The sequence below is a fragment of the Erinaceus europaeus genome, chromosome 6 (assembly GCF_950295315.1).
Source record: "Erinaceus europaeus chromosome 6, mEriEur2.1, whole genome shotgun sequence".
Lineage (NCBI taxonomy): Eukaryota > Metazoa > Chordata > Mammalia > Eulipotyphla > Erinaceidae > Erinaceus > Erinaceus europaeus.
The window spans coordinates 22365263-22392485 of record NC_080167.1 but is presented as its reverse complement, the minus strand read 5'-3'; the positions used below and the strand labels follow the sequence as shown (position 1 = coordinate 22392485).

The 27223-nt window shown below is 41.6% G+C and overlaps 1 protein-coding gene and 1 gene segment (V, D, J or C); one reads left to right on the top strand and one right to left on the bottom strand.

Annotated features, from left to right (window-relative positions):
* The window catches only part of LOC103118610 (immunoglobulin lambda variable 8-61-like), a 583882-nt gene that overhangs the window by 486178 nt on the left and 70481 nt on the right, over positions 1-27223 (bottom strand).
* ZNF280B (zinc finger protein 280B) lies at positions 360-15068 on the top strand. Of its 2 annotated transcripts, none has more exons than XM_060193309.1 (3): positions 360-455; positions 1925-2019; positions 13144-15068. In XM_060193309.1, exon 3 carries the CDS (start codon positions 13211-13213, stop codon positions 14837-14839), a length of 1629 nt encoding a protein of 542 aa, XP_060049292.1. In that variant the 5' UTR covers positions 360-455; positions 1925-2019; positions 13144-13210; the 3' UTR covers positions 14840-15068. The 2 variants fall into 2 exon arrangements, with proteins under 2 accessions (XP_060049292.1, XP_007528849.1); XM_007528787.3 differs by lacking the exon at positions 360-455 and adding an exon at positions 932-1183.

Sequence of the window (27223 nt, the reverse complement as noted above, 5' to 3'; positions counted from 1 at the left end):
CCCCGCAGTTTCTGAAGCATATAGCTAGGCAGCTCAGATCCATCTGCGACCACACCTGAGGGTCATTCACAGTGCACTCCAGGTGGGAGGTCCCTAACCATGTAGGAGACTGACAGTTTCAGATTGTGGCAGGGGCTCATTGCCAGGCACTGCCCGCTCCCCTCACAGGATGACCCCTCTCACACAGAGGTCTCCGCCAGGGGCGCCCGCGCGCTTGCAAGCGCCTCAGCCTTTGGGCCAATCAGGTCGCAGCTCAGGGAGCCGGGCAGACCCTGCGCGCACCTGGCAGCCAATCACTGGTCGCTACGGGCGCGCGTGTGGCTGCGGCTGCGTCTGCGGCGCCGGGTGCCTGGGGAGGCGTCAGCGCCTCGGGCTTCGCCTGGGAGGCTCCTCCGGCGGCGCGTCGCCCGCCAGCCCGCCCGCCCGCAGCTAGCGGCCGCCGCAGACCTGGAGCTGTAAGGACGCGGGCGTGGCGGGCCCCGCGCGCGCACTCTGCGTGGAGGACCGAGGCTGGAGAGCCCGCGGCGCCGGGCTTTGCGCACTGACCAAGCGGCCTGTCCCTGCGCGGCGGCCCGCAGGAGGGAGGAGGGAGGGACATGCGGGCGCTGCACACAGATCTGTCTTCTCCCCGCCGCCTGGAGGCCTGGCAGCTGCAGGGAGAGGCCCCGCAATGCCCCCGGGCACTTGCACTCGCCGGCCCCTCCGGCCCCTGCAGCTCCAGTTCTGCCAGCACCCGGGGCACCCTGAGGTGCAGAGCCTAAGGCCCTTAGAGCATCTACAGAACCCCATTACTGATCACTCACCCTTTAGAGCCGTCGATTTTTTCCCCAATTTTTAAAAAATATATATATATTTTATTTTTGAGAGAGATGCAGAGAAACACTAGAGCACTGCTTGTAGTGCGGGGGATTGAACCTGGGACTTTGGAGCCTCAGGCATGAGAGCCTTTTTGCATAACCAGTATGATATCACCCCCACCCTTTAATGTTTGTTTGTTTGGTTTTGTAAGTTACTTATTTATTCATGAGAAAGGCACTGGGTGGGTGGGAAGAAGGGGAGAGAACCAGATGTCACTCTGGTTCACATGCTGCTGTCTGTCCAGGATCGAACTCCGGACCTCATGCCTCAGAGTTCAAGGCTTCATCCACTGCACCGCGTCCTGGCAGGCGTGTCTGTTTTCCTGGTTCGTTTTTTCTTAAATCTATTTTATTTTAAATGTTTTTCTTTTTAAAACTTTTCAAATGATTCTTATTATCTTTATTTATTGGATAGAGACAGCCAGAAGTTGAGAGGAAGGGGGATGTAGAGAAGGTGATAGACAACTGCCACCCTGCTTCACCACTTGTGAAGCTTCCTTGCAGGTGGGGATTGGGGCTTGAACCTAGTTCCTATCTCATTGTAACATGTGCTCTCAAGCCAGGGACGCCACCACCCAGCTCCTTAAATTATTTTTCTCTTTTTAGTATCAGCTAGAGACAGAGCAATGGAGAATGAAGCGGGAGACAGAGAGCACAAGAGACAGAGAGACCTGCATCACAGTTTTAGCCCTTGTGAAGCTTTCCCTCTGCAGGTGGGGGCCAGAGGTTTGAACCTGGGGCCTTGTGTATTGTGATGCGTGCGCTACACAAGGTGCACCACCACCCCTGGTTTATTTGTTCCAATCTTCTGTGCCAGGACTCGCATGCAGTTGCCCCCACTCTTAAGTCCACAGGAGAGGCAGGGCCAAGGGTGATTGCTTGCAGGGGTTCGTCAGGGTGGGTTGCAGCTGGAGAGAATTTCCTTGAGTGACGTGGATATTGGAGGGCCAGCCCTGAGGGAAAGAATGCCCTTCTCTCCTGGGTTAGTGTGAAGTGCTTGCTAAACATCCAGGTGACCATACTCTTGTCGGTAACCTGAATCCTTGCCTCTCTCTGGTTGTCTCAAGGTTGTGATCTTCCGCCTGAACTGTTTTCAAGACCTTAGACAATCCCTGCACACCGGAGCTAAGATGAAAGAAGACTTTCCATAATAAGGACCAAGGTTGTATCTTTGTTACTTTTTTTCTTTGGGTTTTCTCTCGTACCTTGAAGTACTAAAACGTTACTCTTAAGTGTTACCTGAAAGCGTTTGATCTGTATCTTGATGTGCCAATATGTGATAACTTCAGGCTACTAATAGATTTGAGTAGTCCTAGAACCTTCAAAAAAAAAAAGCCACAAGATTTCTATTTATTAATGAGAAACATAGGAGGAAGAGAAAGAAGCAGACATTACTCTGGTACATGTGCTGCTGGGGATTGAACTCAGGACCTCACCTTTGAGAGTCCAGTGCTTTATCCACTGTACCACCTCCTGGACCTAGAGCTTTATTCACTGTACCATCTCCTGGATCTAAAGCCTTCTGAATTGCTACCATGAAAAACAGGATAGTTCCATTCTTGAAATGAAAAAAGGTCACCATAGCTGCTATGTAAAGTTGACTTGTAGCCATTTGTGAGGCAAAAAAAAAGGGGGAGGGAGCTTAGTTTTGGCCATACCCTACAATTTAAGCTAATGTATCAAAATGACTCATAAAGGGTAAAAGTTAGATTATTTGAATGTAATTGTTAAAATGATTACTTGAGGTTTTATGTTTGCATTTCTGTGATGTCATCATTTCTTGAAGTAATTGAATGCAACTGAAAAAAAAAAATAGACCATTTGAACTAATTTCCAGCCAGTGAGTTCTCTACCAAGCAACTTGGACAGATCCTGCATTCCTGAAGCTCTAAGCATCTCTCCCCAGTGTTGCAGGTACTGGAGTGATACTCTCTTGTGTTCTAGTTTTCTCTTATCTCTCCAATGTGAAGTTCCACCTTATCTGAGATAAACCTTAAAAAAAAAAAATCACATCTGTGGGAGTCGTGGTAACGCAGTGGGTTAAGTGCACGTGGCGCAAAGCACAAGGACCGGTGTAACCATCCCAGTTCGAGCCCCTCCCTGGCTCCCCACCTTCAGAGGAGTTGCTTCACAGGCGGTGAAATAGGTCTGCAGGTGTCTGTCTTTCTCCCCCCTCTTTCTTCCCCTCCTCTCTCCATTTCTCCCTGTCCTATCTTAACAATGACGACATCAATAACAACAACAATAACTACAACGACAATGAAAAACAAGGGCAACAAAAGGAAAAACAAATATAAAAAAGAAAAAAAAGCATTTAAAAAAATCACATTTGTAAAGACTCATTAACCAAGTCAGGTAACATACATGTTTGAGGGACTAGGAATTTCTTTTTTGAGGTATCATTATTCACCTGCTACTTTCCTCTTTCTTTTTGACGTTTTTTCCCCAATCCTAAACCACTTGTTTATTTCTGCCTCTGTGCATTTGCTTATTCTTGATGTTTTATACAAGTGGAATCAGCATGTATTCAGGGTTCATTCATGTTATATGTATATAGTAGTGCTTTTGTTACTGTTTTCTGCTTGAATAATGTTCCAGTGTATGGATATATATGTTTATAAATGTATAAACAAGTGAGTATTTGGATTGTTTGCACAGTGTGGTGACAATGAATAATGCAGCTAATGTTAGGTATGAAGAGTATTTTATTTATAATTTTGATTTACATTTATGTAATAATTGACCATCTAGAGCAGTATTTATTTTTCATGTTGATTATTTACTTATTTATTTTTAGAGAACTTTTTTCACTTGTTAATAAAATGTTTTGGTTGTGGTAAAACACATAACATGCATCTCAGGAAATGGCACAAGAGATTAAGTGTTAGACTCAGAGGCATGAGATCTTGAGTTTGGTACCCAGTATCACATGTAATAGAGGAATGCTTTAGTCCTCTCTCTGTTCCATTTAACATTCATAATAAATAAATAAATCATTTAAAAATTTCATATAAAATTTACCATATTACTATTATTATTTTTATTAATTTGTTATTATTATTATTTTGTTATAATGTGAATATAAATATATTCACATTATTTTGAAACAGATCTCTAGGACTTCTTACTTTACAATATTGAAGCAATAGATACTCTGTAAACAATGCAGTAACCTTTTCTGTCCATCTCTAAACCCTGGTAGTTACCATTCTACTTTCTGAATATATATGTTGGTACGTCACATAAATGAAACCATGTTGCATTCATCTTTTGCATGTGTGTATATATACCTGGATTATTTAATTTAATAGTATCCTTAGAGCTCATGCATATTGCATCATGTGACAGATCCCATGGCTAAACAATATTCCCTTGTTTTATTCCCACATTAAAAAAATTCATTCAACACTTGATGGATATTTGGTAGCTTCTACTTCTTGGTTAATGTGAGTAATACTGCTTTGAACATGAATATGCAAATATCTCAAGACTCTGCTTTAATTTCTTTTAAAAATTGCTTTATTGGGGAACTAATGGTTTATAGTCAACAGTAAAATAAAATACAATAGTTTGTACATGTGTACCATTTCTCAGTTTTCCACATAACAGTTGAAACCCCACTAGGTCCTCCTCTGTCTTCTAGGACATGAACCATCCTTCCCACCACCACCACCACCCGTTTTACTTAAGAGCAATACACCAACTCCAGTCAAAGTTCTGCTTTGTGGTTTCCCTTCTGTTCTTATTTTTCAACTTCCATCTGTGAGTGAGATCATCCCATATTCTTTCTTTTTATTATTATTTCTTTATTGGGGGATTAATGTTTTATAGTTAACAGTAAATACAATAGCTTGTACATGCATAACATTTCTCATTTTTCCACACAACAGTACAACCCCCACTAGGTCTTCTACTATCCTGTTGCAGGACCTGAACTCTTCCCCCCCAACCCCACATACCCCAGAGTCTTTTACTTTGGTGCAATACACCAGCTCCAGTCCAAGTTCTGCTTAGAGTTTTCTCTTCTAAGTTTTGTTTTTCAACTTCTGCCTCTGAGTGAGATTATCCTATATTCATCCTTCTGTTTCTGACTTATTTCACTTCACATGATCCTTCAAGTTCCATCCAGGATGGGCTGAAAACAGTGAAATGACCATTTTTACTCTGAAAATGTCTAATAGTTTTAGTTTATCTATCTCTTCATTTAGCTCCCTCGTTTCTGTATTGATTTTCTGCCTGGATGATCTGTCAAGTTGAGAGAGTGGGGTGTTAAAGTCCCCTACTATTACTGTGTTGCTGTTACCATATTGCTGTAGCTCTTTCAGTACTGTGTTGCTGTTAATATATTGCTGTAGCTCTTTCAGTAGATGTTTGATGTATTTAGATGGCCTCTCCTTGGGTGTATAGATGTTGATAATTGTTAAGTCCTCTTAATTGATTGATCCTCTGAGCATTAACTAATGTCCATCCCTATCTTTTAAAATTTTATTTATTTTAAGGTCTATTGTGTCAGGTATGAGCATAGTTATTCCTGCTTTTTTTTTTTTTTTTTTTTTTAATGGTCTATTGCCTTGTATGGTAGTTTCTATCCTTTCACTTTGAGTCTGTGTTTGTCTTGTTGAGTCAGGTGGGATTCCTGCAGACAACATATGTTTGGGTTGTGTTTTCTGATCCATCTTCCTACTCTGTGCCTTTTAATAGGTGAATTCAGTCCACTGACATTATATTATAGATTGAAGACATTTTAACGCCACTATTGTAGATTTTTAGAGTGTTCTGATATATGACATATTTATGGTGGCCTGACTGTTTTTAGGAGACCTTTCAGAACTTCTTTCAGGGCGGGCATGGTGATAGTTGATTCTTTCAACTGTTGCTTATCTGAGAAGGTTTTTATACCTCCAGTCTTAATGACAGTCTAGCAGGATAGAGTAGTCTTGGCTGAAAGCCTTTTTCATAGATATCTTGCCATTCTCTTCTGGCCTGTAGTGTTTGTATGGAGAAGTCTGCTGCTAATCTTATGGTTTTTCCTCTGTAGGTGACTCTTTGTTTTTCTCTTGCAGCCTTCAGGATCCTTTCTTTATCCTTATTTCTTTTCATTCTAAATAAGATGTGTCTCTAAGTCTGGGTTAATTCTGTTTGGGACCCTCTGAGGTTCTTGAGCCTATAAATCTTTGATGTTGTCTAGAAGTTCTCATCTATTATGTTCTGTAGCATGCTTTCTTCCCCTCCCTCTTTTTTCCTCTGGTAGGCCTATAATGCATATATTGTTTCTTTTGAAGTCATCCTATATGTCTCTGTTGTTGTTTTCAGTATCTGTTGATCTCTTACTTCTTTCTTAGTCTTCTCTAATTCGTCCTCAATCTTGCTAATTCTGTTTTCTGCCTAATTTATTCTATTTTCTCTCCCCTCTGTTTTTTTTTTTCTGTAGCTCAGCTATTTTGTTACCCTGTTCTGATACTGTATTAGCTTGTTCAGCTAGTTGTGCTCTTAACTCAGCTATTTCAGCTTTCAGCTCTCTAATTACCTCGAGATAGTGTTTTCTTTCAGGAACTCATTTGTTGTTTCTGCATTTCTGATGACAATTCTTTCAAACTCTTTCTTTACTCCTGTGACTAATTCCTCAGTTAGCATTTGGATGTTGATCTCATTATTCTGTGTTTCTACCTTTGGGTGCTTTTTCTGTTCTTTTGTCCTGGTTCACATCTCCAATATATCTTCTTGCTTTAACCATTATATATAGTGTGTTATGAGGTCCTTCTCTCAGTAATTTTCAGTGGACTGATCATTCTTGCCTGGATTGACTTGTGTCTAAGTAAGGTATTTAAAGAGTACACAGCTATGAAAATTAACAGTTGTTTCAATGTTATCTAAATGCCTGAGTTAAAGCATCTTTTGTTATTTTTTTTTCCGTATGCTATGCAAGCCTGAGGGCTTTTTACCTATAAGTAGGTTTTTTAGCTTAATCACTCACTCCTGACCAAAAGATAAATCAGGGTGGGGGAGAGATAGCACAGTGGTTATGCAAAGAGATTCCCAGGCCCCAAGGGTCCAAAGCCCTTGCCTCAATTCAGCTTCTCACAGGGCCAGGCAACAGTGCTTGGCCCTGTGAGTTTCTAAACCAGTCCCATTTATAGTCTGTGAGTTCTGAGGCAATTATTCACCATGTTCACATCAGGAGAACAATGTGGAAAAGCTCCCACTATACAGCCTCACCTCAAGACCACCAGGGTATAGATCTCCTGTGTTTCCTGGTCATTTCTCTGCTCCCAGATGTCAGCACAGGGTTTCTTCCCCCACCCCCCTCCTGTTCTAGCCTCTGAGGGCAGTAGCAAATGGAGACTCACAGTTGCATTTGGTGAGTTTTAGGGAAGTCCTCCTTCCTTCAGCAGTCTTTTTGTTTGTAAAACAGACTGGAGGTGGCTCCTCAATTGGTAAACTGCCAGACTGTTATCAGCTGCTCGGGAGTAGATATAGGCTTTAGCCCCAGGAATTTCTCCTTAGGCTCCTTTCTGTCCATGAGCCACATGTGTTCACTCACTGGTAACTTGGTGGTTCCCAAGGTAGCCCTAGTCTCATCTTGTTGTGGTCTCAGGTGATCTTTGATATTCTGGACAGTTGCTGGTGGCCATGTGATCCCAGCACTGCTGGGACACCCGGAGCTCGGGGGTGAGGGGAGAATGTAGGGCAAGAAACGCCAGCAGACAGCCGTGGCCATTCCGCCACCTTCTTCGCCAACTGGCCAAGCCTGGCCAGGGGAAGTTGGCTGCAGAGTCTGAGCACTGAGGAGCTATGGTAGAGGGAAAGGTGCAAGGCAAACAAAACTTGGTCATTTGTCCCCAGAGGACTCAAGACAAATCCATGTATGCAGCAGCTGCTGCTGCTGCTACTCTGGTAGAAGTGGCAGTGGCACCCCTGGTCCCTCTGCCTCACACCACCTCTGGATCACTAACCCCATATTATTTCTTCTCTTTCTGGCTGATCTCACATAACATGATTTGTTTAAGCACATCCTAGATGAGATGAAGTAGATGAAACCATCATATTTAATAGCTGAGTAGTATTTATTTCATTCTGTATGTAGACCACAATTTACTCAACCACTCATCTGTTGTTGGACACCTGGGTTGCTTCCAGGTTTTAGCTATTACAAATTGTACTGCTATGAACATGGGTATATACAGATCTTTTTGGATGGGTATGTTTGGTTCCTTAGGATATATCTCCAGGAGAGGAATTGCAGGGTCATAGGGTAGGTCCATTTCTAGGTTTCTGAGAGTTCTCCAGGCTGCTCTCCACAGGAGTTCTTTAAACTTTGTAATCAGAAAGTGTGTATCTTTGTTTTGTTTTTCTTTAAAATTGTTTTTGGCTATTTTGAACTCACTGCATTTCCATACAAGCTTCAATTTCTGTGAAAAATCCAGATGATCTTTCCACATGCTCCCTTTTATCAAGGATTTACTTATTACTGATAGAACCAAAGCATCACTTTGGTGCATGCAGTGCTGGGGACCAAACTCAAGACATCGTATTTTCCAGTCTAAAACTATCCACTGTGCCAACTCCTATCCCAAACATAAGTTTTCAGTTTTTTCATTAACATTTATTACTTTTTGTATTCTCTATAAAAAATAATTTTCAGGGTGGGAGTAGATAACATAATGGTTATGTAAAGAGACTTTCATATCTGAGGCTGCATTGTCCCAGGCTCAATCCCCCCAATACCTCCCCCACCACCACCATAAACCAGAGCTGAAAAGTGCCCTAGTTAAAAAAAAAAAAAAAGATAATTTTCTACCCTAGAGTTGTGAGAAATATTTGTTTCTAGAGCCTTTGCAATTTTCTCTTTTTAAGTTTAGCTCCATGATCCATCTTGATTTAATCACTGTGTGTGTTGTATGTTGTGAGGTAGCGGTCAAGTTTATTTTTGCTCATGTGATTTTCTGGTTATTCTAACACCATCTGTTGAAAAGACTATTCCTTTCCCCCCATTTAGATACAACCACCCCTTTGAAAATAAGCTAACCAAATATTTCTGGACTCTTATTTCATTTATCTCATTCTGTTCTTAATCCAAAAACACTGATGACTCCTGCAGTTTTGTGTCAAGTTTTAAAATAAAGTAGGAAATGAATACTCCAACTTTGTTATTATTATTTTATTTTATTTTATTTTATTTTATTTTTTTACCAGAGCACTGGCTCAGCTCTGGCTTATGATGGTGCAGGGGATTGAACCTGGGACTTTTTAAGATCACTTGACTGGGATAGTTCCCTTATATTTCCATATAAAGGTTAGGATCAGGGGTGGGAGTAGATAGCATAATGGTTATGCAAAGAGACTCTCATGCCTGAGGCTCCAAAGTCCCAGGTTCAATTCTTTTTTTGCTGCCTGTGAAGTGACTGCCCTGTAGGTGGGGAGCCAGGGGCTCTAACTAGGATCCTTCGGCTGGTCTTTGCACCTTACGCCATGTGTGGTTAACCTGTTGCGCTACCCTCAGATGGAATATTTTTTTTAATGGAAGAATTTTTGGAGTCTTGCCATTTTACTAATATTAAATCTTCTAATTCATAAACACTGGATTTTTAAATATTTATCTAAGTCTTTAACTGCTTCAGTAGTTTTTTAGTATGATTCTGTTTTCTTAATGAAAACTTTTTATTTCTTTTCTTAAATTTATTATTGAGTTTCTTTTTAATGTTAGTGTAAATGGGATAATTTACTTCACTTTTTGTTGTGATATGAGAATGATATATTTTTAATTTTTATTTTTATTAGGGATTTAATATTGATTTACAACATTATGAGATAACTGGGGTATAATTCTGCACCTTTCCCACCACCAGAGTTCTGTGTCCCTAATCCCTCCATTGGAAACTGCAGTAGTTCTCCCAATGTGACAGATAAGGGATTACTATATTATTTCTATAACTGTTATATATATATATATATATTTTATATATATTTATATTTATATATATATTTATATATATATATTTGCCCATTTTTTCTATGGTCCTGCCTTCCCTTCCTTTCTACACCTATACCTGTTACTAGTTCTAAATGTCCTTCCCTTTTTCCACTTCACTCTCTGGGTCCTGATGGAATTGGAGTTCAGAACCCTCTGGTCATCTTCCCCTGTCATTTCATCCCCTCTAAGAGAATGGACCAAAAGACAAAACAAACAAAAAAAATTGAAGTGGGGTCTGTGATCCAGAAGGTGAAGTTCTGGCTTCTGTAATCACTTCTCCACTGGGCATGGACATTGGCAAGTTGATCCATACCTCTAGACTGTTTCTGTCTTTCTCTAGTGGGCTCTGGAGAGGTGAGGTCCTGAGGCATATTGGTAAGGTCTTCTGCCTAGGGAGGTCAGAATGGAATCATAGGAGCATCTGTAATTTGGTGGCTTAAAGGTGGTAAGATATAAAGCAGGACAAAATGTTTAATAAACAGGAACCAAAAAGTAGCATAAGAGCAGATAAGAATAGGGATCTTAGGACAGAGAGAATCTGGGGAGTCTATTTTAGATATATTCCTAGGGCTTCAAGACTTCAGTAATTTTTGCTTGAGCTTGATAACTAACATGAAGGTGGACTAAACATTTTGTTTGGGAAGATGGTGTCAGAGTTGAGAATAGGCATAGAAAGCTGAGTTAGGGCAGAGAATAGCTCCCAAACATGAACAAAATATATAAATACAGTGAACTGTTTACCCCATTGATCTGACACAGGGCCCATTTACATTCACATTTAGTACAAGAGACTGTATAACCTCTAAGTCCCTGTCAATCTGAGTTCTCAATTCATTGTCACAACTGGCAACATTTTAAGCTGCATTCATTTCAGGACCATTCTTCCTGGAGTGGCAGAGCAGGATGACTCAGTCCTGTGGAAAATGGGGCAGTCCCTACCATTGTTGGTTTACAATGAGGGTAAGGTCCTAAAGAGGCGCATAAGAGGGCTTATGATGATGTACGTTCCTGATGGAAGTGACCAGTAATGGTGGAGAGCGGGATCCATTTGAGGTCGAGGCCCATCATCAATTGTGAAAATCCAAGGATTCCCTGATTAGAGCTCCAGAGGATGGAGCTTGTGTTGACCAAAAAGGCCTCATTAAAGTGAGCTAATCTCTTGCCCATATCCAGCTTTTGTTTATCATTTTTGTTGTTACTGCTGTTATTGTTGTTAGATAGGTCAGAGAAAGACTGAGAAAAGAGGAAGGGGAGACAAAGATAGACACCTGCAGACCTGCTTCACTGCTTGTGAAGTGACACCCCCCCCCCCCCCCGCAGGTGGGGCTGGGGCTTGACCCGGGATCCATATTCTGGTCCTTGAGCTTTGCACCATGTGTGCTTAACCTACTCTGCTACCTGGCCCTGGCCATGAAAGTTTTAATGTGTGTGTATGTATGTATGTGTCTGGTAGTAATATTCTCTCTTTATTTTTAAAAGTAATATACTGAGGTGAAATTCACTTAAGATAAATCAGTCATTTTATTTGCCACCAGTGTTAATGTTGGGGCTCACTGCCTACGTAGCTCTAGCATTCCCAGTGACGTTTGTTTGTTTGTTTGTTTCAGAGAAAGGGTGAAAGACAAAGTAGGGAGAGAGACAGGAGATACTATAGTACTGCTCTGCTGTTCATGAAATTTCCCATCTGTAGCCTCTCCCATGTGGTTCAAAACTGGGTCCTTGTGCATGATGACATGTGCTTAACTGATGACTCACCAGCTCTTGGGCAGTATACCAGCTTCTCCTGCTCCATTGCTGTGGTGTCTTTACATAATCACTGTTTTATCTGAGACCCGCCCTGCCTGCAAGGCACTGGTTTAATTCCACGGTTCGCATTCTCTTTTCGCTCTGCCCCCTCTCCTAGTCACACCCTACCACTTCCTTCTTAGGATGTATAAAAGAATCTTCTTTTCTGATTAAACACACATTGTAGTCCCAGAGTCTCTCTCCTGCGATGCTAGCCCTACACAAGTTCCTGATCCCTCTCCCACGCAGCAGCCATTGGCTGCAGTCAAATTCTCTCCAACCCAGAGAGCATGTGCTCGGGAAGAGGCACCCTCAGGCTATCCTGGCAACCAGCCAGTCCTTTAATTATGCAACACTGGGAAGTGAACCCAGGACTTCATCATGTCTACGTTACTGCTGAACAACCTCTTGGCTAACTTTTCAAAAGATTCTTTATCAGTTACAGCAATAACAGAGAGTGGGAAGCATAGCATCACTCTGGAACATAAAATGCTGGGGATTGAACTCAGGACCTCATATTTGTAAGTCTAGTGCTACAGTCACTATCACCACCTAGGCCATTCAGCCTAAATCATTTTATAATTTCCCCCCCTTTTGTTGCCCTTGTTTTATCGTTGTTGTGGTTATTATTGTTATTATTGCTATCATTGTTGGATAGGACAGAGAGAAATTGAGAGAGGACGGAAAGACAGATGGGAAGAGAAAGATAGACACCTGCAGACCTGCTTCACTGCTTGTGAAGAGACCCCCTGCAGGTGGGGAACTGAGTGCTCGTACCAGGATTCTTACACCAGTCCTTGCACTTCATGCCCTGTACACTTAACCCAGTGCACTACCACCTAACCTCCAACTTATTTTATTCTTTTTTTAAATTTTATTTATTCCCTTTTGTTGCCCTTGTTGTTTTATTGTTTTAGTTATTATTGTTGTCGTCCTTGTTGGATAGGACAGAGAGAAATGGAGAGAGGAGGGGAAGACAGAGAGGAGGAGAGAAAGACAGACACCTGCAGACCTGCTTCACCGCTTGGGAAGCGACTCCCCTGCAGGTTGGGAGCCGGGGGCTCAAACCGGGATCCTTATGCTGGTGCTTGCGCTTTGCGCCATCTGCGCTTAACCCACTGCACTACAGTCCGACTCCCAACTTATTTTATTCTTAAGAGTTACTTATAAGGGAGAGGAGAGAGGATAGAACTAGAGCATCACATGTGGTATGCTAGGGAAAGAACTCAGGCTCTTAAGCTTACAAGTCCAAGAACCTAGGTCCTTTTGTATTTATCTTCTTTAAGTCTCTGTGTCCTTATCTGCAAAATAAAGATGCTTATAGCTACCTTACACTTTGGAGAGAATTAAAGAAGATAACATGTTTTTCTGGGTTTTGTTTGTTTGTTTTACCAGAGTACCAATCAACTCTGGCTTGTGGTGCTAAGAACTGAACCTAGAACTTTTGATGTGAGTCATGAAGGTATTTTATAACCATTATGGTCTCTCTCCAGCCCTTTTCTGTACTTATTGCTGTGTGTTTGTATTTAGGTGCAGTTTATCTTAAGGAAGCACTGACACTTGTGTCAACATCCTTCAAGAATAAAAATACTATAAAATGGAACAACTATATATATTATCTGAGGATGAAGAAGAGTCAGAACCACAGAAAAGTCTAAAAGATACCAAACAAGTGGATGATGAGGACTCCGAGCTGATCTTTGTTGGAGTGGAACATGTCAATGATGATGCTGAGCTGATCTTTGTTGGGGTAACTTCAGATTCAAAACCAGTTGTTTCAAACATTTTGAACCGAGTCACCCCAGGTTCATATTTAAGAAGGAAAAAGCACAGTCGCCTCAGAAAAAATAGTGCTCATAATTTGCAGCCTATATGTCACATGGTCCCAGCATCAGAAGCTGTCACTATCTTGCCATTTTCTGAACCTGAGTCAAGATCAACAGGTAGTCCTATCATTATTGAGCCTTTGTCAAACTCTGATTGTAAAAATAACTCACCACAAGTTGTGCCTAATAGCTCTCTAGAGTTATGTTCTCCGCTGGCTACCTTAACAAGTTCAGTGCAGCAACCAGAAGCTCCAGAAGCAGCACTTTCTGCAGGAAAACTAAACAAAAGCCTACATATATCAAAGCGACTTTCTACTTCTGAAGGAAACAATGTAAATCCCAAAAAGCCTAAACTCAGTGATGGAATCTTAGGGGGACAGTCTTCAGCTCTGTCCTCTTCAGGTATTGCTATTCAACAAAACATACCCTCAAATGGTACTCATACCTCAGTAAACTCTGTTCAGAATGGAGCACCTTCTCTAGTAACTTTGCCAAAGGACAATGTGTGCTTTAAGCCTATAAATCCTGGAAGGGAAAAGAGACGTGCAGAAATAGGCATCTGGAGTCCAGCAAGTCAAAATGGAACTTTTGCTACCAGCCAAGGCAATCTGACTATGTTACTTCATGACTTTTACTATGGATATCATGAAGGAGATGAACAACCAGAAGAGAAGACTCATACCACTTTCAAATGCCCCAGCTGTTTGAAATCCCTAAAAAACATCAAGTTTATGAATCACATGAAGCACCATTTGGAACTTGAGAAGCAGATTGGTGACAGCTGGAAAAACCACACCACCTGCCAGCATTGCCACCGCCAGTTCCCCACTCCCTTTGAGCTGCAATGCCACATAGAAAATGTGCACACCGCCCAGGAAGCCGTCCCTTTATGTAAAATTTGTGAATTGTCATTCAAAACTGATCAAGCTCTCTTAGAGCACATGAAGGACAATCATAAACCTGGTGAAATGCCCTATGTGTGCCAGGTTTGCAATTACAGATCATCAACCTTTGCAGAGGTGGAAACACATTTCAGAACATGCCACAAGTACACTAAGAATTTGCTCTGTCCGTTTTGTCTTAAGATTTTCAAAACTGCAACACCATACATGTGTCATTTTAGAGGACACTGGGAAAAGACTGTTCATCAGTGTTCCAAGTGCCGGCTGCAGTTTTTCACTTTCAAAGAGAAAATGGAGCACAAGACTCGGTGTCATCAAATGTTTAAGAAGCCCAAACAACTAGAAGGATTGCCTCCTGAAACAAAAGTTATTATTCAAGTGTCACTGGAACCTGTTCAACCAGGATCAGGGGAAGTAGCATCAGTTACTGTGAGCACCTCTGATGCTGAATCATCACTCCCAAAGTCTAAAAATAAAATTTCAAAAAAGAACCATTAATCTTGGTGCCAGAAATCTAAAGTAAGGAAGTTAAAAATCCCATAAGAACAAAAATACTTTGAAAAAAATTATTCAATCACATCAAAATAGTGAAACTAATGAATTGTTTTATGAAGTTTTTTTCTTAATTGATGACATACAAAATGTTTAAATTTTTTTAAATTTCATTTTAAGATGTAATCCCTGGTTTATCTAACTAGTTGGCTTAGCATATAAAAACGTGTTTGTGTATGTGGAAAAAAAAAGTGAAAACATATTTTTGATTTTCATGTTACTTCTAGACTTGAAAACTCTTCTTTCTATATAGAGTCTATAGTATTTTAGTTATTTAAATTCATTTTTGCCCATGTCTTGAAGAATTCAATATTAACTCTAGTCAGATTAGAATGACTTGATTTTGGTGTCTTTATGATGTGGTCCTGTTTGCTGCTGAACTCCCAGAAGTGCCTCTGTTGTGATGGCCTAAAATAACTTGATTCTGACAGTATGGATGTAGAGAAGTGGAGGGAAAAGTTATGACATGAGTGTGGTGGTCAGAAAATGAAAGATTAATTAGTAAAGATTATGGTTCCTTGACCATAGCCCAGGAAGGGGCACATATTCACTCAAGTCTTAGAGACAAGGCAGAAAGAACACTGTCAGTACTTATTGGATGGATGGATGGATGGATGGATGGATGGATGGATGGATGGAGCTGTATTTTGAACATTTTTTTAAGGCCTTTTTGGTTGGTTTGTGCAAAGGCACTTACTACTCTGATTTTAGTCTGAACCCCTTTATGTGCAGAGTATGTGTGTTTTATTTGTTCTGGTCTCAGGTAGAAACAGAATTCTGTATAAATCGGTCTGCAGACTTTTGAGTACTTACTTCCCTTTTTTTTTGTTCCTATGGTAAGTGTATAAAATGTTTTGTATTTACTTTTGCCACCAAGGACTTGTTGGGCCTTTGTGTCATAGCAGAATTACATCACTCCCAGTGGACTCACTTTTTTGTTTCTCAGATAGTGAAAGAGACGAAAAATCACCAGTGCATTGTTCTGCCACTCATGAAACCTCCCTTTGTGTGGTGTTCCCATGTGGTGGCTGGGGAACTTGAACTTGGTTCTTAGTGCATGGTAAACTGTGCACTCTCCAGGATGAGCTGTCTCTTGGACCCCCAATTTATGAAATATTTTATGTTTTTGTGGCTGCTTAGTATTTGCAACACTGATACCACTGTTTACTATTACTACTGTTTGCGGTTACTGAAGTATATGCCTAAGAAGTATGAACTGTAATTTATTGTCAACTACAGGTCCCAGTGATAATGACCTTTGTCTGTTTTCTCCCTCCTCTATTCTCTGCTCTGCTACTCTGCTGCTTTCCTGTGATGCACTATTTTTTGACATCGTGATCTCTCTTTTTCTCAAGAAAATCATACTTTTTCCTGACCCAAAGACTGCAACTATTGTTCACTTTCTTACAACGCTTTTGACCTAGGCCTGCATAGCTTGCTACCTCGCTTGTTTGACACTGCCTTTGGTTCATCAGTCTTTAACAGTGTTCTTAAAATGACACTGACAATGAAATCGCCACCACCCTTAGCCCTTTATCCTTCTCTTTAAAGGCACTTTATATGTCCCCCATTCATTTTCCTCTTTTCAGTTTAGTAAGATTTCCTAGCTTTTCATAAAAACCTAGGAACAGATAATCATCAAGGGCTTTGCTTCTTTCTTAGAGTGAGCTAGCTTGAGTGAATTTCTGTGCCTGGAACAGAAGAAAAAAAAAAGTATTTCGTGAATGTTTTGTTTTTCTATTGATACCTCTATATTTTTAAGGCAATGTCACTTTGTTTTGTTTACAAGTATACTGAATATCTGTCAAGATTACTATTTTGTTACTGTCATTTGTGGATTTCCTCATCTATTTTGCTTGCTTGTTCTATCAGATAAAGTCTATTATTTTATTAATGTTGCCAAAATTTTTAATTAAAAGTATCAATTATTGTAATAAAATGATTATTTTTCAAAAATGTTTTCCACGACATTGTTTTTCATTAAAACTTGGTATATTTGTAGTCTGATTTATTTATATTTTTTGTTCCATTATGTAAAGTCTTTACCTTCCTGCCAGTTGTGGTTATTTTTTCCCCCCTTTATTGAGGGATTAATAGTTTACAGTTCAACGGTAAAATATAGTAGTTTGTACATGTGTAACATTTCTCAGTTTTCCACATAACAATTCAGCCCCTTCTAGGTCCTCCTCTGCCATGATATTCCAGGACCTGAACCCTTTTCCTGACCCCAGAGTCTTTTACTTTGGTGCAATACACTAAATGTGGTTACTTTTAATTGTGCTGTATTGACCAGAACTTTTACAGTGTAGTATGTAAATGGACATTCATTTTTTTAAATTTATTTATTTATTGAATAAAGACATCCAGAAATTGAGAGGGAAGGGGGAGAGAGAGAGGAAGAGAGAGAGACACCTCCAGCACTGCTTTACCACTTGTGAAACTTTCCTCCTGCATATGGGTACCCGGGGCTTGAACTTGGATCCTTGCACATTGTAACAAAGGCACTCAACCGGGTGTGCCACCACTTGGCCCATGTTCTTGGTTTTAATGAGAAAGGCTTTACCATAAAAGTAATGGTGTATGTGGCCAGAAACACAGCTCAGCAAGTAGAGGGCAGGACTTATATGCTATAGGGTTTGATTACTGATATCATATATGTCAGAGTCATGCTTTGGCCTCTCTCTTGAATTACTGTTATTTTTTATTTTATTTTTACCAGAACTCTGTTCAACTCTGGCTTATGGTGGTTCAGGGAGTTAAGCCTGTCCTCAGCACCTCAGACATCAAAGTCTTTTCTTCTTTTTTTTATTGCTGGGGTTCGGAGCCTGCACTGCAAATCTACTATTCCTGGAGGCCATTTTTCCATATTGTTGCCCTTGTTGTCATCCTTGTCATTTTTGTTATTGCTGTTGTTGCCAGATAGCACAGAGAGAAATTGAGAGAGGAGGGGAAGACAGAGAGGGGGAGGGAAAGACAAACACTTGCAGACCTACTTTACTGCTTGTGAAGCGACCCCCCCCCCCCGCAAGTGGGGAGCTGGGGGTTCGAACCAGGATCCTTGTGCTTTGCAACATGTGCGCTTAATCCACTGTGCTACCCCTCCCCCAGGCTCCCTCAAAGTCTTTTTATGTAATCATATGCCTGGAAGAAATAAACCATGGAGCCAGGGGGTGGCTCACCTGTTTGAGTACACATGTTCCAATACACAAGGACCTGGGTTCAAGTCCCTGGTTCCCACCTGCAGGGGGAAAGTTTTACAAATGGTGAAGCATTGCTGCAGGTGTCCCTCTGTCTCTCCCTCCCTAACTCCTCCATCCCTCTTGATTTCTGGCTGTCTATCAAATAAATAAAGATATTAAAAGAATTAGTAAAAAGAAAAGAAGAAATACATTGATTGATGAGTTTCTATTTTATCACTACAATCTTAACTCTCTTCCTTGATATCTGGGATCAAATCCAGGATCTCATATGTATAAGACACATAATTTCTCACTGAGCTACACCCCTATTTTTTAGAATTTTTAGAGAATTGTCGGTTTAGCCACACCTGTTGAGACAATTCCTTTTCTTTATTTGGCTAGTAAAAAACAGCAGTTTTATTAGGTTATTTCATCAAATTCCTACAACCTTTAAGATTAAAGGTTTTAAATCCAGTTCAGTTTTATGATGTTAGAATTGATACCTAATTTTCTGTTTTCTAGAGGAATTGTCCAAGTTCTTAATATTTATCTATTAGAAAGAACCAAAGCATTACTCTGGCATATACAACTTTATTGACTGTGACAGCTCCCAGACCACATATGTACTGTTTTCAAGGTAGAGACAGAGGCCAAGAGAGGCAGAAAGTGAAGAGATTTCACTGTAGCTAAGCTCCCTTCAGTAGGGTGGGAACTGGGCTCAAACCTTATTTGCATTTATATCAAAGCAGCACACCATCCAGTGAATGAGAGAGGTCGGTAACACTCTGGCATATGCACTGTTTATGATCAAACCCAGGGTCTCATGCTTACAAGTCTTTCACTTTAATCACTGAGCACATATACAAACCCACCGCCAAATAAACTTGCCAAAAAACCTGCAAGAAGTACATTTTTAAAAACGCCTTTGCCAAAACAATATATGTTTGCAAACAAAGCTTAAGATAGTCAAGGGCCATAGTAGCATAGTTCATATGCAATAAACCTCATAGATGAAGTTCTGAGGTCAAAGGTTCAATCAGAATCGCTAACACCACCACAAACCAGAACTGAGCAATATGTTTTTTTTTTATTTTTTTATTTTATTAACTTACTATTTTAATGCTTAGCTCTGACTTATGGTGGTGCTAGGAACTTTGGACCTCAGAGCCTCAGGCATGAAAATTTTTTGCATAATCCTTATCCTATCTCTCCAATCTGTAGTATCTGGTTTAGAAAAAGGAATGGGGAGAAATAGTGACCTGGGAGCTGGTGTAATGGTAAAACTTTGGACATCCACGTATGAGATCCCAAGTTCAATCCCCAGCATCACATTTGTCAATATGTCAGTGCTACTCATATAATGTGAAGTATAATTAAATAATGAACACCTGTCATACTTTTGTACCCATTAATGAAGGAACAAATAGGCAAAGTTTGAATTTCAATAATGGGGAAAAAATCTTTCAACAAAGAATGGTTAAAATTTATTTGGAAAAATATTAGTCAAATGTTACTATAACACATAAACAGTGTGGGACATGTCTGTTGGAGAGGCCAAGGGAAGCTTTCATGAGGAGGTAAAATCAGAAGGAAATTTGATCTTTGAGGATAACTAGCCAGAAGATAGACATAGTGAGGGAAGTCAGCGATGGGGCATTCTGGATCAGATATCATCTTTACAGAAAGGATTAGAGAGCCAAAAATATAGACATGAGCAAAAGGCTGTCACCTCCAAAATATATTTTTGGCAAGGATTCGTTTCACAGGGAACATCCTAAAAACAATGTAGATTAGCTTTGAGATAAAGACTAAATACCTAGTTTGTAGAGAGGACAGAGCGCTACTACCATCCAGGATAGCTTGCCTGGGATCTCAGGGGCCAATCCAGACATCAGGGAGCGGGACTGGGCCCTGGTCTGGCATTGTCCTATGTCTACCTGAACCCTCTTTCCTTCTTTCCAAAGAAGAATCTGTGTTGGAGGTGGGTGGGAGCTTTTGGGGGTGCGTGGAGGCGCACCTTGCTGAGCACACATGTTACAGTGCTCAGCAGATGGAGACTTGTCTCAAGTGGCCTCCCCCAGGGCTCTGTTCTGGCTCCTACGCTATTTAATATTTACATCAATGACCTCCCAGAAACTTCTTCAAGGAAGTTCATCTACGCCAATGACATCTGCTGTGCAACTCAGGCATCAAAGTTCGACATCCTCGAGGAAACACTCACGAAAGACATGGCTCTGATATCTGATTACTGTAAAAAATGGCAACTAATTCCTAGCACTGCAAAAACGGTATCATCTGTTTTCCATCTACACCATGCCTCGGCCTCGCGTGAGCTTAATGTGCAGCTGGGCGATACGAGAATCCGGCATGAAGCCCAGCCAGTCTATCTTGGCGTTACTCTCGATCGCACTCTGTCATTTCACAAACATCTCATAAAAACTGCAGCAAAGGTGGGCGTGAGGAATAACATCATTGCAAGACTGGCCAGCTCCTCATGGGGCGCGAGCGCTTCCACACTACGATCATCATCTCTGGCATTATGCTATTCCACTGCAGAATACTGTGCCCCAGTATGGTTCCGTAGCCCCCATGTCCACTTGGTCGATTCCAAATTATATTCCTCCATGAGGATAATTTCTGGAACCATCCGTTCCACCCCGGTTCCATGGCTGCCAGTTCTTAGCAACATTGCCCCGCCAGATATTCATCGGGATGCAGCATCATCTAAGTTCATTTCCCACGTCTACACTCGACCGGACCTGCCGATATACGCGGATATCTTCGCCCACCCTGTTCAACGCTTGATGTCTCGTCACCCAATCTGGTCCCCTACGCCTACACTGAACTTCTCTGTTCCAGTCTCTTGGAAACAGAGCTGGCAGTCAGCTGAGGTAAAGAACAAACACCTCATCACAGACCCCTGCAAGCGTCAACCCGGCTTTGACCTAGCACGTTATGATTGGGCCCTCCTCAATCGCTATCGAACAGGCCATGGCCGGTGCGCCACTATGTTCCATCGCTGGGGAGCCAGAGAGGACCCGAACTGCCCCTGCGGCTACAGACAGACTATGACCCACATAGTCGACTGCCACCTCTCCAGATTCAAAGGAGGTCTCGAAACTTTACATCAGGCTCAACCTGATGCTGTTGACTGGCTATGGAAGAAGGGCAAACGCTAGAAGAAGAAGAACAGTGCTCAAGGACCTGGGTTCAAGCCCCTGGTCCCCACTTGCAGGGGGAAAGCTTCACAAATGGTGAAGCAGTGCTACAGGTATCTCTCTTTCTCCCTCTTTCTCTCGATTTTTGGCTATCTCTATTCAATAAATAAATAAATAAATAAATAAATGTGGATGAAGAGCCCACTGTCTGGGAAGTCCAAACCATTATTTCCATGAGAGTCTGAGTTGGTTGACCTTGAACCCCTTCCCCGAAGGGCAGTAGGCAGGTCCTTGCCTGACCTCGTGAACTAATGATGGATGGAGTTTTCCAGATGGGGTACCTTCCTGTACATGCTCCCCCATCCCCTTTGAACAAAGGCCATAAATTACTGTGTATGGCCAATCTGAAACCCACTGCAAATATTCTGGTTTTGCCTAACTGCTCCCTTCCCCCTGCCTTGAGGTACTTGTACTTTACCCTTAGAGAAAAAAAGCCTACCTATGCATTGTGAGCTCATGACCAGTCCTTATATGGTAACTTTCCAGTTGTGATCAGATACTTGATAGGTCAAGATGTAACTATGTATTGTGTGTGGGTTAATGATTACCTCAAACTTCTTTCTGAACCTTGGGTATTTCTACTTGCTTGTATCCCTCAATAAAAGAGTCGTCCATGAGGCTTCTCCCAGAGGTGTGTTTCCTTCCTCTTCACACAATTCACCCTAGTCACCAGGGGCCCCGTAGGACTCTCAGGGGCCACCCTAGTCTCCACCACCAGTGGCCAGGGAGGCAGAGGGCCTGGAACAACCCACAAATAAAGATAATAAAAATATATAGAGGAGAAGGAGGATCTGTGTCATTTTAATTTATTCCTCTTTTCATCCTTCCCAAACTGGGAAGATTTTTAGTCAGCACCTAAAACTGATGGTAATGGCTGTTCCTCAGTCTTTGCCAAGTATAAAGGATATATATATATATATATATATATATATATATATATATATATATATATTCAATAAATTCCCCTTTATTTTTTCCCTTTATGTCTGGTATTTGATTATCTGTCCATCCTTGAAGAATCCAGATGATTTTTTTCCACTGCCACAAAGAAGCGTTCCCTAAATAATCCAAAGTTGACTTGTCTGGACCATGTAGTGAAATTTGTTGTTTGTGTGTTTTATTTTTTTTGTCATCACAGACTGAGAAGGGGTGAGGATGTCTCATTCAGAAGTTAGAACTTGATATTTTAGATGGTCAGTGTGGGTTTGGACGAGAAATGATCAGGAGCACACTTTTTTTTTTTTTTTTTTGCAACCAGGGTTATTGCTGGGCCTCAATGGCTGCACTACGAATCCACTGTTCCTGGAGGCTATTTTTTTCCATTTTGTTGCCCTTGTTGTTTTATTGTTGTTGTGGTTATTATTGTTATTGATGTCATTGTTGTTGGATAGGACAGAGAGAAATGGAGAGAGGAGGGGAAGACAGAGAGAGGGAGAGGAGGATAGACACCTGCAGACCTGCTTCACTGCTTGTGAAGTGATTCTCCTGCAGGTGGGGAGCTGGGGGCTCGAACCAGGATCCTTACATGGGGCTTTGTGTTTCACGCCATGTGCACTTAACCCACTGCACTACCACCAACCCCTAGGAGCACATTTGTAAGGTGTTTATGAAGACTATATATGGATTGGGAGGGACTGAGTAGAAGGAAAGGGAATGGTGAAACTTATAGTTGAAAGAGAAAAGTGGGAAGAAGTCCTTTCACGAAACTTAGAGAACATGTTTTCAAGAGGATAAGATGCTCTTAACTGCTAGTGAGGGGACAAGTCAGGTGAAAAGTAAAATGCATCTATAAATTCCCTAATATTTATCCTCAATAGAAAAAAATGTCTTTTAGCAGAGGACTAAAATATGAATGGTAAGAGCTTGGGGGTGAATCAAAATCTCCAATTACGCAATGAAAAACTACAAAGAGGGCAAGCAAACTAGTTTATGGAAATAATGCAAAATAAATGAAGGAAAATCAAGGGGGTGGGGGTGCAGTGGGGGCTGGGTAGTACAGACTTTGTTTACAAATGGAAATATGTGTTACCAGGCAACTGGACCAAGCTGGTTTTCATCACAACAGTTGGGAAAGGAATCTTGACTCTTTTATCTCTGCTCCCTGCAGCTGAATATAGTGGCAGCCTTTCCACATTGTTCTCCTAAGGAATTCAGAGACAGATTGAATAATTGCCTCAGAACATAGAGAAATTGAGAGGAAAAGAGTAGACAGAAAAAGAGAAACATCTGCAACTCTGCTTCACTGCTCTTGAAACTTCCTCCCTGCGGGTGGGGACTGGAGCATTGAACCCAGGTCTTTGCACATAACAAGATGTGCACTCAACAGATACACCACTGCCTGGCCCCAAGTTTATTTGTTCTTGTTAAGGACTCTTGGTAACTGCCTATAACATGCCTGACTCAAACACCCCCCCCCCCTTATTTTTAAACCAGAACACTGCTCAGCTCTGGTTTATGGTGTGCGGGATTGAATTTAGGACTTCAAAGCCTCAGGCAGGAGAGACTCTTTGTATAACCATTATGTACCTCCCTCCCCACCATGTTCTTTGTTTCTCTTCCTTATAGAATTCCTTCCTTGCTTTCCGGTGGGTATGGCTTATCTGAACTCTGTTTACTTTAGGAGTTGAAGCCATGTTAATATACACTTATCTACTATAAAGAAACAATATGAACAATCTGGACAGTAAGGAGTTCTATGTTCTTAAATTCTGATTCAAAATATTGTTTCCATCCAGGATCTTTCTGCCAGGCTACTACACCCTCCAAAGAATTCTTCTTTTTTTCTAGCATCCTAAAACTATGTGTGCACTCTCTGGGATCTTTGGATGCCAGGAAGCAGAGTTTCTTTCTCAGGGTTGAGATAATAATCTTAATTTACCACTAACAGTGAGAGAAAAGAGGTTTTATCGCGTATCTCCGATATGGGCACCATGACGTTCTGTAGAAATATCTCCTGTATGTCTGTCTCCTAATCTTCTGCCTGTGTCTCCCTCCTGAGTCTCTAGTCTCTTGCACAGGCTCACGGTCCCCTATATATTGGGTATGGTACATGCAGCTATGTCAAGTATAAACATTGTGTGGGCATACATAACATCTTGAGGGCATGCATAAGTTGAATGATCTCTGACATAGAACTATACCAGACATGTTATCTCCAATTCTAGTGATTACACCAGATCCTTTGTTTATTTAGTCTGCAAATACTGACCTTACGCCTTAGGGTATCATCATAATTCAGGGATATCAGATAAGGCAGGCTTCATGTTAGCCTGAACATCTGTTGACTTACCTGTGTTTACTCTGATATGGCCAAAAGTATCCTTGGGGAGAGACTAGAGACAAAATTACAGAAATAACAAAGAATTTCTGACATGTCTGGCAGAATGCATAATTGTCAGTAATTAAGAAAAAAATAGGTCAGCAGAGAAAGGAATGGCATGAAAATTCAAAAATATAAAGTAATCAGGGGTTCTCCCACAGTCCAGAATTTATAGTTGATATCTGCATAAGGTTCTGTTCAGTAGGAATATAAATATCAACAGATATGATCAAAGGAATAGAATGGGTGGGCAAGTAGGGGGCGGACTTTCAGGCAAAACAATGATTATGTAGATAATAAGGGAGAGAGAGGGCTGTTGTGAGTCAGGGAGACTGATAGGTGGGGCAGATCCTGGAGGCCTTGTCCTTCCTTGCTCAACCTCTTAGTAGAGAGAGACTGATAGGATTGGTTGTGCCCCTCAGGCACCCATCTTTCAATGGGGCGTCACGCCAAGCTCTACTGTATCCTCACAATTCCCTAAAATCTGGTGATTAGTGAAATGCCTTGTCTTTAGGGCTACTGTGATGATGAGAGTGACTTTATCTTCACTGAGACAGTGAGAGATCTTTCTGGGTGTCTATGAGTGGTGTTGCCAGACAGACCTCAGTAAGAAAGCTTCTTTTAACTCAAGTCTGCACAGTCACTGGTAGTGAAGTAATTGGGACTGTCCCTGCAGGGGATTATATTCAGTGAAGTTTCTTGAATCTTCTCAGTCTATAAAGTGAACCCTATAAGCAATATGAGATTAGAGATACTACAGACAAGTCACTGGCAACACAGGACAGGGCATAATATATCATCCCATGTTCTCTTAAAATCTAGAGTCTCCCTTTGACCTGAGCAGTAAAAATTAAAGAGGAGGAACAACGTTCAGGCCAAGATGAAGATGCTCTCAAGAGCTGCTTCTACTGGAGTCCTTATAAATCTCAAACATGCCAGGACTTTTTTTTCCCCCTTTTGTTGCCCTTGTTGTCTTTTTATTGTTGTTGTAGTTATTATTGTTGTTGTTATTGATGTCGTCATTGTTAGATAGGACAGAAAGAAATGGAGAAAGGAGGGGGAGAGAAAGATAGACACCTGCAGACATGCTTCACCACCTGTGAAGAGATTCCCCTGCAGGTAGGTAGCCAGGGACTCAAACCGGGATCCTTATGCCGGTCCTTGCGCTTTGTGCCACATGTGCTTAACCCACTGCGCTACTGCCCAACTCCCCTGCCAGGACTTTTTAGCCTCAAATTCTAAAGCATAATTAATACAAAGAATTTCTCCAGGATAGTATTTACTTGCAAAAGAAATAGGTTTTCCTTCCTTCCTTCCTTCCTTCCTTCCTTCCTCCCTCCCTTCCTTTTTTTTCAAGACTGTATATATTGGGCGGGGGTAGACAGCATAATGGTTATGCAAAGTGACTCTTGTGCCTGAGGCTCCAAGTCCCAGGTTCAATCCCCTGGACCATCATAAACCAGAGCTGAACAGTGCTCTGGTAAAAAAAAAAAAAAAAAGATTTAATTTATTTACTAATGAGAAAGATAGGCGAGGGAGAGAGAGAGAGAACCAGACATCACTGCCAGGGACTGAACTCAGGACCTCATGCTTGAAAGTTGAATGCTTTATGTGCTGTGCCACCTCCTGGGACCTCTCTCTTTCTTTCTTATAAATATCAGTGTTTCTTTTTAAATTTTTAAATCATCTTTATTTATTTAATAGATACAGCCAAATTGAGAGGAAGGGGGAGACAGAGAAGGAGAGAAACAGAGAGACCCCTGAAGCCCTGCTTCACTGCTTGCATAGCTTTCCTCCTACAGGTGGGGACCAGGCACTTGAACCTGCATCCTTGCACATTGTAATGTGTGAGCTTAACCAGGTGCACCACAGCCTGGCCCCCAACCTTTTTGTATATGATGAGAAGATGTGATGGCTGTCACTGTGATGAAGGTCATACGCCAGTCAGCACCAGTACTCAGTACTCGGCCTTGTCCTCAAACTGAGTCCTTGAAAGGGAGAGGCCAGCTCGGCCTGAGATGTGGTGGGTGCCCAAGGTGGCTGTTTTTTGGTATTGACCATTGTCTATGAACTTGCAGTTGGCCAGGCTTCTGATGGAACTGTTTCACATAGTAGCTGTTGGTGACTGTTTCTCCACAACTGGACTGGTGCTTCTTCTTCCTCTCCTCTCCTCTCCTCTCCTCTCCTCTCCTCTCCTCTCCTCTCCTCTCCTCTCCTCTCCTCTCCTCTCCTCTCCTCTCCTCTCCTCTCCTCTCCTCTCCTCTCCTCTCCTCTCCTCTCCTCCCCTCCCCTCCCCTCCCCTCCCCTCCCCTCTCCTCCCCTCTCCTCCCCTCCCTTCCCTTCTCTTCTTCTCCAATAGACAAATAGATATGCATTAAAAATATTATTTATTCAATCATTCATTTATTTATTTATGAGCAGCAGGGAGAAAAACAGATACTCATTGGCAGATGGGATGTCAGGAATCAAACTCATGGGAGTCGGGCGGTGGCGCAGCAGGTTAAGAGCACGTGTCGCAAAGCACAAGGACCGGCATAAGGAATCAAACTCAGGACACCATGGTTTAGAGGCCAATGCTTCATTAATTGCTCCAGTTCCCAGGCTACCTTGATGA